This window comes from Typopeltis vanoorti, chromosome 17 (assembly GCF_054136105.1).
Source record: "Typopeltis vanoorti isolate ZY-2024b chromosome 17, IOZ_Tvanoo_1.0, whole genome shotgun sequence".
In the NCBI taxonomy this organism is placed as follows: Eukaryota; Metazoa; Arthropoda; class Arachnida; order Uropygi; family Thelyphonidae; genus Typopeltis; species Typopeltis vanoorti.
Window position 1 is genome coordinate 90,838,173 of NC_143565.1, and position 16,340 is coordinate 90,854,512.

General features: G+C 36.8%; 1 protein-coding gene across 4 annotated transcripts in view; it reads right to left on the minus strand.

Annotated features, from left to right (window-relative positions):
• Nucleotides 1-16,340, minus strand: part of LOC150097621 (metastasis-associated protein MTA3-like) — a 474,620-nt gene that overhangs the window by 286,731 nt on the left and 171,549 nt on the right. For all 4 annotated transcript variants that reach the window (XM_090407419.1, XM_090407418.1, XM_090407421.1 and 1 more), the window contains 2 exons: nt 387-504; nt 200-302 (listed from right to left, as the gene is read on the minus strand). In XM_090407419.1, coding sequence (XP_090263545.1) covers nt 200-302; nt 387-504 — 221 coding nt within the window. The remainder of the gene's footprint in view (nt 1-199; nt 303-386; nt 505-16,340) is intronic.

Below are 16,340 nucleotides of genomic sequence, written 5' to 3' on the forward strand. Positions count from 1 at the left end.
AACGCCACTTCTACTGAGCTACACAGGCTCTTTCGAGTTATAAATAAGTCAAAAAAAAAAAAGTGTTTGTAAATTGTTCTATCAAGCTACTGGCAAACCAGCCACTCCAGGATAGAGTGCCTGATCCAGAGATTGATACTATGGTAATCTATGTGACTAATATATATTCAACTAAGAATATAAAAATATGATTACCCACCTACATATAATGAGGAACTGATCGATCTGCCTATCTGACAAACCATGATGTGGAGTGTAAACTAATTCTTCTAAATCCTCTTCTCTTCTCTCATCCTCAACACCTATAAAAAATTAAATATGTACATCTTTGTACAGGAAAATAAGACTGATGCATTTTATTTTTACTTTACTTATTTAATTGTTACCTTCTGGAAGTAAAGGTGGAATTTCAGCCTGATACCTTGGTCCTACTCTAATTTCCCCTTTGTCGGCTAAGAGGGTCTTTTGTTGTGGATCATATACCAGAGAATAGAAAAAAGAATCCTGAAATATAAAATTATGCCATCAATACTTATACAGAAAAGAAACTGTAAAAATTAAATCAAAAGGAGAGGAGTGTGTTAAGTATATTTATACCAAACATGATACTATTTTTTTATCCCCGAGCTATTTCAGACCTTCAATAAACAGGATGGTGATGGTCTCACAGGGATTTATTTATCACATGACTTGTACACATGGTTAAAAGACAATAAGAGAAAATACACATAAATATAGATGATAAGATACACATATAAGATAATATAAAAAAAAAAAAGGTAAAACATCTATATTCAGGCAGATACAAATATGAAATTTATGACAAGCACCAGACAGAAGATTAATCATATTTTAACATTTAGTTTTTTAATCCAATTGATCGCCTCTGGAGATAGGTCAAAGATATCCTTAAAGTCACTTGGATATGCCTTCAGCTAATATTCCTGTACTATATGGCGAATGGTTTGGGTCTCGGCTCCACAGGGACAGTGGGAATTTGGTATCTTACTCCACTTTGAAAGTAAGTCTCCACATACACAATGGCCTGTAAGAATCCTGTTAGCCGTCATCCATATATTCCTGGGGAGGTCAAATCCAGATGGTTTTTTGGAAGATGTTTATGTAATTACAAACTTCAGGTGATACTGCTTGGGACCACAGTACATCCCACCTACTCAACATACTGACATTCTGGTTAAGAAGATTATGGGCAGTTTTTATGGCTGGTCTTCTGGATTTTAGTCTATTAGATATAGCATCTAAAATAAATTCATGTATTGGGAGGTTTTGGTTATTCAAAATTCTTTTATATTCACAAAGCAAGGCTTCTTGTCGTCACAGTTCCAGAGGAGCAATATTGCTCAAAGTGGAGAGCCATTGTAAGGGTGTACTCCTAATGCAACCCATTATTAAACACAGAGTGGAGTTAAGTTCAGCATCTAGTTTATTGACATGGTAACTATGGAGCCAGACAGGAGTACCATACTCTGCTCCATTGTAAACTAGACCCATGGCAGTGCACCGCCAAGTTGTGGCACTTGAGCCCCTTATAGTATCACAAAGCTTCTGAACTATGTTATTTCTGGTGAGAACTTAAGCAGCGACATTAATCATATGCTGTTTATATGACAGAGTTCTATCCAGAGTTATTCCCAGATATTTAGGTGTCGGATTGAATGAAATTAATGTTCCATCAGCTTATATCTCTGGTTTTTGATTTACAAGTCAATTATTGAGGTGAAAGCAAGAACATTTGGTTTTACCAGAATTTGGTGTTAATCTCCACTTTTTATAGAACTGCAATAAAGCTGACAGATCATTTGTCAATATTTCTTCAGTTCTTTTTATAGACTTGTCACTGATCGCCAGAGCTAGATCATCTGCATAAGTAAACTTCCTGCTGGCTGTTTCAGGAATATCTGTGATGTAAAGGCTAAAAAGCAGTGGTTTGGGCACCGAGCCCTGAGGTAATCCATTCTTAAGCACTCTCTGTTTACTGATCCTTCCTCCAGTGATAACCCTGAAATATCGATCACACAGTAAGTTGTTTAGGAGATGACCCAATATTTTACATGGGATGACCTTAAGAAATTTATATATATATATATAAGTCCCTTCCTCCAAATAGTATCGTGCACCACTGTTAAGTCAATAAAGACTGCAGTAGTCCTCAAGCATCTTTGAAATCCTGCTTCAATGTAGGTTGTTAAGCTGAGAACTTGATCTGTGCAGCTGCGATCTCTTCTGAACCCTGCTTGTTCTATTGGAACACATTCCGAAATTTTATCACTGATCCTATTCAATATTAGTCTCTCCAACAATTTGTAGGTTGCACTTAAAAGGGCTATGGGGGCAATAGCTTTCAGTTCTGTCTGCTGCCTTACCTGGTTTTAACACAGCAATGATTTCTATCCTTTTAAATTCTTTAGAACGCAGCCATTTCAAGTATATCATTAAAGAACTTAGCCAGTCACGATTTTGCATAAGGTCCACAATACATCAGGAATTCATTATGAATATTGTCAAATCCAGGAGCCTTCCCCATTTTGATATTTTGAAACGCCAAGGATATTTCCTCACGGGAAAAAGGCAAAGAGAATTGTTAATTCTTTTGATTTACATACTTCATTGCCTTCAGTTTGCATTTTACTTCTTTAGTATGTTCTTTATCTATCGGAGCTCTAGAAAGTGAAACAATATGAGCAGCTATCTGATTTGGATCGACAAGAGGAAATTTCTTTGGTACAGAGGGACGTGAACCAAGCTTTTTAAGTAGCAAGCAGGCTTTTCTACTAGTGTCTGAAATCTATGTTTTCAGTTATTTGAATCCACTTTTCCCTAGGAGCAGAGCTGAGACTATGGAGCAGTTCTTCTCCTATCTCGGGATCCTTACTTTCAAGGAATTCCAGATACTGGGATTCACTTTCGTTGGTCCATCCAGGCATGTGTTCTTTTTGGTAACCTCGAGGAATGTGTATTGTTACCACCGCTAAGTAACTACTCCAATGTTTTTGTAGTTTTTGTAAGTTGGGGGAATTCTAAAGCATGCGTCTAGATCTGATTTAGAAATTCCATCTTGGTCTAAGAAATGATGCCTATCATTGGAATTTGGGCTCTTAATTCCATAAAGATGGGATGGTGCTAGCTATTTGGAAAAACCTCAAGAATACGTCTGAAAGTCTGTAAAGGCTGATTTTCACTATCTGGAGACGAATGTCAAATCTGGGTTATATTCCTTATTCCAGGCTCTTGATTTAAAGGTGCCTTTTCCCTCAGCATCAAAAACAAGTGAAGACGGTGTTGATCTGCCCATTCAGCTAATATTTCCTCCTTTTTGATCATTCTGATCGTATTTCCAAGAAGTATGATGACTGTTGAAGTCCCCAGAGTACACCGTTGGGTGGGAGTATGTCTGTAGAACATCATTTGGCCAAACAGTTGCAAATGGTTTATGTACATTCACAATCGTAATGTCCGCTATTTTAACAGCAATCTTATGGATTTCGTCATCAGTAGAAGAAGATATCAGCACAGCATTCTCAATACCATTTCAAACATGTTATGTTGCTGTAGCTACGACCATAAGTAATCCTGAGAATGTCGTAGCCATGGATTATTGCTCTAGATTTAACTTCATCTTCAGTTTCGATATGTGATTCTTGAATGAGAAGCAGATCGACGTTTTGTTCTCGTAGAAGTTTAAAAAGACATTGACATTTTGATGCGCTAATACCCTCAATATTTAACTGGCAGATATGGATATTATGTCCAACATTCCTTATCAGCTGGTTTGAAGAACTATTGTGAAGGTTTGCATTTCCATGTGTAAATATGGTCAGGAGTTGACACAATTGCACAATGGTCTGGCTGCCAGTTGCTCTAGTTCTTTAGCATGACCCAGGGTGCACTACGAGGAGGCGAGCTAGAATTGCACTCACAGGGATGAAAATAATCTACACTGTTTTGGGTAGCTAGGTGGAGAGTGTTTCTGAACATTAAAAGTGAAGTTTGAATCCAATTGTAGCATATATGCTTTGTTAATATTTTTACATAATAAATGATTTTCATCCCCCTTTGTTAATATCTTTACATGATAAATGATTTTCAATGCCTAATAGTAGTACCAGCACTTTGCTTAGTGAAGGTCTTAAGTGGAATTAAAAGTTTCATTCTTGGTCTCTACAACAGAGTGCCTAAATTTAATCTTTAGCCATTCATAACACTAAGATGTGATACCTTTACAACCTTTTGTGACTGGGATTCACTAGAAAAAAACTAAGGATAGTGAGCAAACATGTATGTCACAGTGATTATTCAAATTATATATGTATTCATTATATAATAATATATTCATATATATTAATATATTCATATTATATCAGTGAATAATATGAATATTATTATATTCATATTAATGATTATTCATATATAACCTATAGGCAAGAGAGTAAAGATATCCCCTTGGTCAACCAAGCTGACAACATAATTGATTGTTTAAATCAGGGGTCGGCAACCGGCATCCCGCATGCGGCCCAAACGTGCATGTTTGGCGGCCCATAAAAGGTTGACCATACTTAGGTGGCACGTGGCCCGTATGTTGAATTATTTAAATAATACATTTTATAATATGAATAATAAATTAAAAATAATTTTATACCTACACTTCGTGATATCGCTGTGCAACTTAGCGCGAGTCAATAGTGTGAGTAATCCTGAGTGTGGATAACAAAGGCGACTTCATCTGACGACAACCGAGATTTTGGCGCACATTTGCAGTCAGTTTCCTAGTTCTCTTTTAATATAATTGAATAACATCAACTGTTATTTTCAGAGGATATATATTTGTTAAAAATAATTTCAAAAAGGGTTCATAAATCATTAATGTTGATATTGATGACGTACCAAACCAACTGCAGATGGAAGTTTTGGAATTAGAACAAACGCAATGAAACTTACATTGTGTTGTAATTCCATAATAACGCATTTTCGTTAGACAATATCCAAACATTTTTTCGATGCTTATCAAAAAAATTTGAAGGATTAATCATTTTTGCAAAGAAAATGATACTCGCATTTGGAAGCACATACATTTGTGAAAGAGCATTTTCTGCCATGACTTTTAGAAAAAATACATTTTCTTCTCGACTGACTGATAAACATTTGCGTGCTTCAATTCGAATTTTCATCTCAGGTTATGAAGTGGATCTAGATAATTTGCCTAAGGGAAAACAATCACAAAAGTCACATTAGGCAGGGAAACACACATATTGTGATGCATAAACTATATTACTTTGTTTTTAGGTGATAATTTTTTATTGAGTATTATTTTCATGCTTGTTTCATATCTTGTACTTTAAATATTTCTGTTTTTTAAGATTGATATAATAAAAACTGTTAACTTAAGTATTTTTTCCGCTCACTATTTTCTCTTAATTAAACGCTTGCGGCCCGATTATTAAAAATAAAAGTTGAATATGGCCCGCAATTCTGAAAAGGTTGTCGACCCCTGGTTTAAATACAACCTATTAAGAAGTGCATCTAGGAAAACAGGATAAAAAATCTACCTAATCTAAAAAACACAATGCTTAAAGAAATGCTAATTAATTACTCTGCTTAGATGAAATATTACTATTATATTTTCAACTTTCCACAGGAGACACCTGTCCATCTAGAGGGCAACAATATGAACTCTATGGTCACTCATTTCTTAGGTACTAAAGTATATATATAATACTACAGAAAAGTGTTTAAGACCAATTAGAAAACCAATCCCAAATCTTTAGACAAAGGCAATCCTAGCACTGGAATTAATAAAAATAAAATAAAATATTACCAACAATAACCTTCGGTAATATCTCTTAAGTCTGTGTGCATGCAAAGTTTATATCACAGAAAGCTGGTGTTAAAAAAAAAAAAAAAAAAAAAAAAAAAAAAAAAAAAAATTAGGTAGCTATTTTAAAAAGGTTTTTAAATTGAAGGATTGCTTACTACATGAGTAGCAATATAATTTATGGAAATTAAAGAATCAGTGTCAGAAAGATAAATCAATTACATGAAAAAGAGGAAATGCAAAAACAAATAATAAAAATAAAGAAAAAATAAATGTGAATGGCATTTAAAGAGAGAGCTGATTAATGAGCAGAGACCTATGAGCAGTATAATGATAACTCTTTCTTTGTGCACTATGGAATGTGAAAAAGAGAAAATTGCCGAGCAGGCCACAGGAACACTTTTTTCACTGTTTGGTGAGCAAAATGAAGAATCATTATGGATAGATAATTTAATGAATTCCGATGGCAGGTAAGTGACAGAAACAAACAAACAAAGAAAAAATGTCTAGTGATCACCCTGTATGTGATATCCAGGTAGAAATAATGCATTGATTGATGTGACATGGATCAAAACAGAAGTAGATGAATTAAAGGTATTCAGGATAATGAGATATCTCAATGTGAATACAGACTGGTATCCATCCATCCATCCCATTCATCTTCAAGGCCCATCTTTCCTAATTCGGTTCTGGGGACAGCAGCTGCAAGAGGAATTTCCAATGGTCACGATCCGCATTGATTGATGTGACATGGATCAAAACAGAAGTAGATGAATTAAAGGTATTCAGGATAATGAGATATCTCAATGTGAATACAGACTGGTATCCATCCATCCATCCCATTCATCTTCAAGGCCCATCTTTCCTAATTCGGTTCTGGGGACAGCAGCTGCAAGAGGAATTTCCAATGGTCACGATTCTCCGCCACCAAGCTCAGGTGTTCTGATGGGACTCCTAGACGTGTCCACCTGAGGTTTTGGATATAATCTATCCAGCGGGTCCTTGGCCTTCCACCCTCTGGCTTGGCAAAGAGGGCCTACTGGGGGAGCCTCTCTTGTGGCATTCTTGACCAGGTGCCCGTACCATCGTAACTGTGATCTCTCAACACGGAGAAGGAGCAGTTGAGCATTGAGGGTTTCCCGAAGTGCAGAGCTTCTGACTCTGTCGAGTCGTCAGCCCTGCAATCCCTCGCAGGAACCTCATTTCAGCCACTTGGATTCATGTCTGCATTTCTTCTGTCATCACCCAACTCTCATGACCATACGTGAGGATGGGGAAATAGACTGTATTAAAGAGAGCCTACTTTACCTTCTGGCTTAACTCCTGCTTCAATACTACCGAACAGCCAAGCTCCCACAATATTGCCCTTGCTGAGTCAATTCGAGTATCTAGCTCTATGTCCCACTTTCCATCACTCGTGAATATGGATCCCCCAAGGTATTTAAACTTCTGCACCTGTCTCAGTGGGACTCCACTCACATGTAGAGTGCACTGAGATGGTTGTCTTGAAAACACAAAATTTTCTGTTTTGACCACAATGATCTTCATCCCGGCATCTGCACAAACAGCTACAAACCTATCCAGGGTCCGCCGGAAGTCATCTGTGGAGTGTTTAAGCAAAGCTATGTCATCTGCAAAAAGCAGACATCCAATGCTACATCTTCCAATTCTGACACACTCACTGCGCTTATCAATCCAGTCCATAAATATTATGAAAAGGAGGGGTGAAAGAACACACCTCTGGTAGAGACCAACAGAGACTGTGAAAGGTTCAGACTTTGTACTGTTTACCCTGACACAAAACTCTAGGCATTCATACAGGGACTTGATGGCAGCTAATAGTTGGCCATCCACACAATACTCCTGTACTACTTGCCAAAGCTTATCCCGAGGAACCCGGTCATATGTCTTCTCCAAGTCCACAACATGTGTAGACATTCTTGACATATTCCCAAGATTTCTCAAAGTCTTGCCTTAAAGTGAAGATCTGGTCAGTTGTGCTTCTACCAGGACGAAAGCCACATTATTCTTCCTGGAACTTTGACTCAACTATGCTCCTGCACCTTCTTTCCAAGCACCTAGCACATACTTTCCCAGGCAGGCTGAACAGAGAGATGCCACAATAGTTGCTGCAATCTCTCTGGTCTCCCTTCTTTAAGACTGGTATTATTATGCCTGTCTGTCATTGCTTTCATGCTCACCCAGATATCCAAGCAGCCTGACATACTCGAGCCAGCCAGAGAACACCATCTCGATTTAAGACTTTTAGTATTTCAGGCCGAATTTCACCATCAACCGCAGCCCTGCCCGATTTTATTGCTAAATGGACTTCTTCTGCTGTGAGACTAGTCATCACCCCGATCTGCACCTCTTGGATGTCCACAGCTGCTGTGCCACCTGGGTTGAGAAGGCGCTCTAAAAGTATTCCCTCCATCTGTGGAGGATATCCTTCTTGGTTGTTAAAAGTGTACCATCAGAGACTGAATTACCTTTGCTGTGAACAATTTCCTCCCTCGAAGGCGGCGAATGGTCTGCCAGAATACTTTGTTTGCATTTACATAGGATGAGTCCCAAAGGACTCCCAAGCCTTCTGCTTTGCTGTCTTTATGTTTACGAACATCCAGCACTGAGGAAAATGGGTCTACTGGGACTATAAAGAAGTTAATCAGCAGCTTTTCACACCTCAGTGTACCAGAGACGCATCTCAGGTGACCTGACCCTAAACCATATTAGGTAGGCCTCGTTTTTTGCCTGGACAGCTTTTTGGACCTCTTGGTTCGACCAAGGTGTCCTTTTCTCACTGTCCGTCGACATGCCGAGCCGCTTTCTGCCACAGCATGAGAATGCAGAGGCAGTGAAAGCTGTTCTGAACAGATCCCACTCCTCCACATCTGCGGTATGCTTGGGAATCTCTTTGAACCTGGAGGAGATGTTATCTGCAAAATTCTTCCTCGCAGCCTCCCATTTCACATGGTATAGCTGCTTAGGTCTACCAGCATTGATGGTAGCATTTGATTTCTGTAGCCGTAGAATGCAGACAACAAGGTGGTGGTCAGTTGACAGTTCTGCCCCTCTCCTCACACGAAAATCCACCACTGAGGAAAATAGGTCTGCTGGGACTATAAAGAAGTGAATCAGAGACCTTTGTCCAAGTGTATCCCTGTACCAGGTATACTTATTAAATTCTCGGTGCTGGAAGAAGGTATTCATTATGGATGAGCTGTTAGTACAGCAGAAGTCCAATAATTTCAACCCATTTGTGTTAAGGGTCAGGGTCTCCATTCCTCCCAACCACACCCTCCATGTCTGGTCATCTGCGCCAACATGTGCATTAAAGTCACCCATTAGCAGGACTGATTCCATGTCTGTCACCCTGTCAAAAACAGCATCCACTTCCTGTAGGAAGGCAGAGTATTCTGACTCCAGATTAGGTGCATGGGCTTGCACCACAGCCAAGTTGTGGTTTTTCATCAGGAGCCTTAACACACATACCCGTTCCCCCTAATGGGATCCACTCAGCAACACAGTCTGGCAGCCGGGGGTTTGTGAGTATCCCCACACCTGCCTGAACAGACACTATCGGGCTCACACCAGAGTAGTAGAGTTTCCACCCCTCATCCAGGTTGACCGTTCCAGAGCCTCTCCTCTTGGTCGAAGAGAGCCCAACTAAATCTAGTTGGTAGTGCTTGGCTTCCTTGACCAGTTCCTTCTCCTTCCCTGTCAGAGAAAAGATGTTCCAGTTGCCTAAAGCCATAATCTGGTGCCGTTGTCATTACCATTTCCATCCTTTTGCAGAACCATTTCTTTGCACCGCTCCTAAACATCTCCCCAGACAGGCCCACCGATGGAGTTTCCTCTAGCAGAGTGCTGAGGGATGGTGTCTGAGGGGGATTGTAACATATGTTTCGACTAGGTCCCTCTGCCTAAAACCTGAACGCGTCCTTGGTAACCCACACGACAGACGATGTGGTATGACAATACAGACTGGTATTGTATGGAATATGGAAAATTTTACAAGAATGTGCAAGAGAAATGGCAGTACTCCTGATATGGATGTTTTAAGCCAAAGAACTGACAATCCAAGGAGGAAGAAAGAAGGCAAGACTTCTGTTGCATAAAGTAGACTGATTATGTTCCAATTAACATCTTAGTGGTGGTGGTTAAGATACTGAGAAAGTTGGTTAAGGGCAGAATTCAGTTATAATATGATATTATAAGGGATAGCACAGCACTGTGAAGGGTTGCTTTGGTCTCAGTAATTTTTTTTCTCTCTCCCCACCCCTATAAAAGTGACAGTTGATTTAAATAAGGGAAATGGTTACACTATGATACTGCTGTACTTTGTCAAAGTATGTGACACCATGTGGAATATTATTACATAAAGTTTAGCAAATCAATATGACCATGAGGCCAAATCAAGGAGAAGACAAACTGATCAGTGGTATGTTGCAGAACTTTATACTTCACTATTTAATTTATACGTGAATTATGTTTGGAATAGATTGAGAGAGTATACATTGTCTGCAGATGATGCTCAACTAAAAAAAGTAATGGCTAATGAAGGTGATGTAGAAATATGCAGGATGGTTTCAAGACACTAAATATGCAGGCTAAATGATAATGGTCATCAGTAATGCAGCAAAGAGTAAGCACCTGCACTCTTATTTGAGTGCATAAGCTTATATTCCCTGCCACATTAAACTTAAAAAATTAAGTGTATTTCAGAAGTTCTGGTATAATAGTATTCGCTGCCTCCCGTGGAGTTGTGAATGAAAGGTATTATATGGAACATTCTGGTTTCAGAAAGCTCCAAGTTTTAGTGAACAAGTCAAAATTAGTTGATTTGGAATGTTACCACTTTGTTCTCAAGACAAATGATTTTCTGTTTGGCTAATTTGTTCTGCTTAAGTATTTCAGTTTCATTTTTGCAAAGGGAATAACAGTGAGATGAATAATACAATTGGATTCAAGTCAACAAATCCCATGCTTTCTTTTTTTCTTTAATTGTATGCAGCAATATTCACAGTTTTAATGATGGTCTTCTTTAAGGCCATGATAACGTATTGGCTTGGAGAGGATGGGCAGTAATCCATCTAACGAGAGCAGTGAAACACCATCATTGATTTAATCACTCTTGTCATCCAGAAGAATCGGTAACCTAACTCTGTTCCTAAACAGCTTATCCTGCTCTATCTCAGAATATGTCCAAATGCAGAGCAGTATGTAAAAGTGATGACACCACAGTTGTGTAACAACTGTGGGATGCAATCAGGAATACATTTTAAGAGGGATGCAATCAGGAATACATTTTAATACTCGAAGTACATAAAGCCAACAAAAACCCGAAATGTGAGATGGCAGCTGGAGTGGATGATATTTAACTAGAAATGCTGGTCTGGTTGGGTGAGTGGATAGCATACATGCTCTCCAGCCAATTTGTTTCCGCGCTGTAGTCTGAAAAAAAAAAGTTCGCATTTCCTCCTGGGGAAAAAATGGTTTTTTCATCTCTCAACCAGACCCCACCATGATCATGCAGTTTGATAAAGCATATTCTGAATGAGCTTGTATAGCTCCTTGAGTCTTTTCTTCAGGCATCTCGTGTTTTTTTAAGCGCATGTATGAAGGTATAAAAATTTTAAGTGGCTGCACTGCAGAATTTACAGGGCATAGTCAAATTTCATATTATCGTTATTAACTTTGCACTTTCAGGAGTCAAAAGATTCATCATGGGAAGTCCAAATTCTCATGCAAAAAGTCATGGAAAACCATGCTATAAACCCATTTGCAATATGATTTGGAGTAGAATTCTCATAGTAGCCATCTTTAAAAAGGGAAAGAACACAATGTGAGAATTACAGAGAAGTTTCTTGATTGAGTGGTCTGGTAATATTTATGCAAGCTTACTTGAGAAGAGGCTAAGAAAAACTGTTGAAGAGAAACTTGGAAAAGAACAAGCTGGGTTTGGGCCAAAACAGGGATTGTCAGGATCATATTTTCACTTTCAGATATTAAGGCATGGATGGTATGGAGGGCAGTCAGCTGAACAATTTATATGAAAAAATATGAAATATATGGTGATCATTCCCTAATGAAAGGCTTAACCTAATGAACAAGCTGGCTTCAGAAAATGGTTTATAGCACAACCAGCCATCATTGAATCAACTAAGAGAAAAATACAGAGAACACAATTTATCAGCGTGCTTAGGTTTTATAGACTATACGAAAGCATTTGATTCAGTTGAAAAAACAAGCAATCCTAATAGTAATAAAGAAATATGGAATAAGCCAAAATTATATACAGCTAATAAAATATATGAAAAAGCAACTGCTAGTATCCTTATATATGAACAAAGAAGCCCATTCCAAAAAAATGAAGGATAACTCCTACCTAACCCAAATTATTCAATGCAGTAATAGAATGAAGTGAACTAGATTGGAGAGACAAAGGAATCAACATCAATGGTAAAAAAACTAAACCATTTACAATATGCTGATGATATTGTAGTAATAGTAAACAACAAAAAAGAACTAGAAGAAATGATGAATTAAATACAGTATCAAATAAAGTAAGATTATACATAAAGTACGAAAAAACTAAAATAATGACAAACCAAACAACAGAACAAATAATAGAAAAAGAAGCATCTATGAAAATATAAAAAGAAGAATTCTGCTAGGCTGGGTGGCTTTTGGTAAACTGTAAAGATTCCTGTGCAGTAAAATAAAACATGAAAATAGAGCAAAACTTTTCAACTAGTGTAACATCTCAGTTATGACCTATGAATCAGAGAAAGAGAAATAGGCTATAATCAAATACTGGGCAGTGTGAGAAAACTGAACATAGAACTGAGATCAGACAAGTAAAATAAGGAATGAAATATAAAAAAAAGAAACAAAAGTGTTGGATATAGGAGAAGAGATTTTAAAATTAAAATGTAGATGGACAGGACATATTGCATGGATAAAAAGTGACAGATGGACAAAAACACCACCCACTGACATCCATACAAAAGAAGACAAATGCTGGGATGACCACAGAGAGAGGAGAGGGATGACCTAGTGGAAATGACTGGAGAATGTTGGCACTGAGAAGCTTCAATAGAGAGATGGAAATAAATGTGGGAGGCCTATAACCAAAAATGGTTATAAAAAGTTCTTAGAAGAAGAAGACATTTACAGTTCACTTCTGAAAGCTGCTCAATTCAGATTCTTTTTAAAAATCCTACATATTTTTATTTTCAATATGATACAATATATGATATATTTAATTCTATTTTGTTCAAAACTAAATGGTGATCATGTCCCGTTTCAAATACCCTGTATAATCTTGTATCCTGAACCAATAAGTTACAACTGTTCATAATAACATAGTCAATGAGCCTTTTCTTATTCCCTGCATCTTACATCTTCTTCCTGTGTAAATTTGTGTGCATCTTTATGTTGGAACTTGGTATTAATGATGACTAGTCTGTATCCTGAACAGAAATCCAGGAGGTACTTACCATTAAACCATCTGCAGTGTATGTGTATATATATACACACACACACACACACACAACACACACACAAAGAATCAAGCCACATTACCATCCACAGCTGTTTCTTACATCATACCAAAATCTGGGAAGACAAGTTTTAATGTGGCTTGATTCTTTGTGGATAATGATGGAATGTGTTCCATCCATATAATTTCTATTTCAAACAGGTCACAAATAATCAGGACTAGTTCTATAGCAATTACTTACTCAAGCACTATAGTCACCAAATTTGACAATATAACAATCTCAGCCCATATTTTAAATCTTGATTTAGCCACCACTAATGCTGTTAGGTTTATTAGTATTTTTAATTAGAAGATGATTTGACTAAAAATGATCTCTTGCCACACTAAAAAACACAACTTGCTTGGATGCAGTAGTTTTTTTTTTTTTTTTTAACCAGAGGTCAGGGTAGCAGTAATTATAACAGTAATGCATGATGGATGATTAAAATCTGATCTGAAATTCCAGCAGGAAAATTTGAACGTGATGTCTGTTTGTGACATCATTACCACTTCAGCATATGAAAGTGGTGGAACACTATCTCAAAGCTATGTGTCCTTAATAATATAGTTAAACTATGTAGAAAGTTTTTTAACCTTGGATTTATCATACATCAAAGATACCAAGAAATTTTATACTTGGTTTTAATTATTTTCCGAAGGAAGCAAAACAATCTTTTGTGCATGAATTATATGCACATCTGTGCTACTTGTGTATAGAGGTTAATGACTTCATATCACTTGCCTTAGTATATTAGGCAATCTTCGTATCTTGGTATCCTCATAACACTTACCGTAGCATTTCTATTTCATACACAATCACCTAGGTTCCGTAGAAAAGATAACACTGGGCCTTTGAAATGCTCCCATGATAATGATGATGATGACAGAGCGAGGGAATTTGGGTTTCAATTTTGATACTAAGACAGAGAAGAGAATATATAATAGATGCAAACATGTTAGATTCAAAACTTTTATAGTATATAGAGACATGGGAGTTATTTTTCCCTTTATAGTAGCTGGAGAGTCAATCGGACCTAAAATATCAGCTACCTTAGTTTAAGAGTTTGCTTTTGTTAATTTTATTTATTATGTCCCTTTGTCTTTTCCCAATTCAATTTTGAATAAATTAACCCTACCCTGATTAATTCCTTTGTCATTTTTTTTAAAAGTATCCTTTGAATCTAGAAGCATATTATTTTATTACATTTGTCTAATAATGACCATGATACATCATTTCTTAAAGATGTCAAGCACTACCCAAATCAATTACAGTCATACCCCGGCTTACGCGGTTTCTTATATGTATGTATTCCCGTCCCGCTTCACCACTAGTCATATCTTTCAGGTGCTGGCCGCATTCGCCAGTGTCGCACATGCTGTGAACAAGCACTGACGTGTTTTGCACGGTCTCCATTCATACACGATTTTTATAGTCTACATATCTTGCGATTGTTTAATGTTATGTTCTTGATAAAAATTTTATCATATAAAAAATAATAATGTCGTCCAAAAGAAGCAAGTCTGATTCTTCTACAGCTAGCAAGAAAAGAAAAAACATTGACTTTGGAAACAAAACTCAACATTATTAAGGATTTTGAAGGCAGAATGAAAATTTGTGAGTTAACAAAGAAGTTCAATCTACAGGAATCCAGAGTAAGAAAAATCATAAAAGAAAGGTTTACAGATTTTGGAAGACATAGATTCTAACGAGGAACGAATTGTAGCCACAAGGCAAGGAATAAAAAAATCATTAGCTTGCTATGAAGAAATTTTGCGTAACAAGAAAAGACATTATGCCGTCAGACAAATCTATTAGATTTTATGAAACCATCGACATCGAAATAACTTTCTTTTTTTTTTTTTATGTATGAAAAACTACAATTATGATTATATTTCTTAAAAAATATAGGTGTTTTTGTAAACCTTTGGTCCCAATTGTATGTTTGTATACATAAATTACATGCAAAATTATACCCCGAGTTACGCAAATTCGACTTACACGCTTTTTGTTGGCCCCACCTACAGCGTAACTTCGGGGGTTTTACTGTATATAAAAGCTAGAATTAATGGAATGCAAATTAAATAATTAAATTTTACCATGCTTTTATATATTTTGTTAAACTAAATTATGTTTAAGGACTACTTTCGGCTTGCAATTTGGCAGTAAGCAGTCTTTTTTTTTCTTCTTAACCAAAACTGTGGCTGCTGCATTTTCATTTGTAAAAACCTCTAACTTGATTACATGCAATGTATATTTACCCATATTCTGGTAGGAAATAATATTTAAACATTCTCATTATGAAACATACTGCTTTATTTTATAAAGCAATGTTCTTTTTTCTTCCCTATTTACACAATTGGTTTAGCTCGTCATAACTAATGTAAAAAGTAAGAGATCAATATATAATCCTGTGAGATAAACAGATGGTAATGCATTTTTTCTTTATTAGCTCTTAGTTTAAACACTTGGTATTAACATGTATCACGTTCTTAAATAATAAATTACATGACAGCCACAGTAATTAAGCACAATATTTAGCACAATAATTAACTTTAATGAAAGTACAGATATTACATACTGAAAATAACAGATCATCAGTGTGGCGAAACAAGCAAATCAAAGGAACGGGAATGCAAAGTACATATAGCAGTCGGTGGTTTACCAATTAAAAACTGTCGGCACGTGATAGAAATTAATATTACTAAATAATATTATTAAAAACTATTTCTGATGGTCACATAAGACATAAAATAAGAATCTCCCAAACTTATGGGGGAGAGAGAGAATTGTTCCAATTAAGATTTGGCCAGTGTAAAAAGGCTCTGCAACTTTCTTTGAAAAGGTGTTCGTATTTAAATCTTTATCTATGGAGAAGCTGAGCTTTATGCCACTGGATATTGTGTGTAGTGTCAATGCTATGTTATGCCAGACCACACTTTTGAGGTTTCATGTATTCGATATATTAT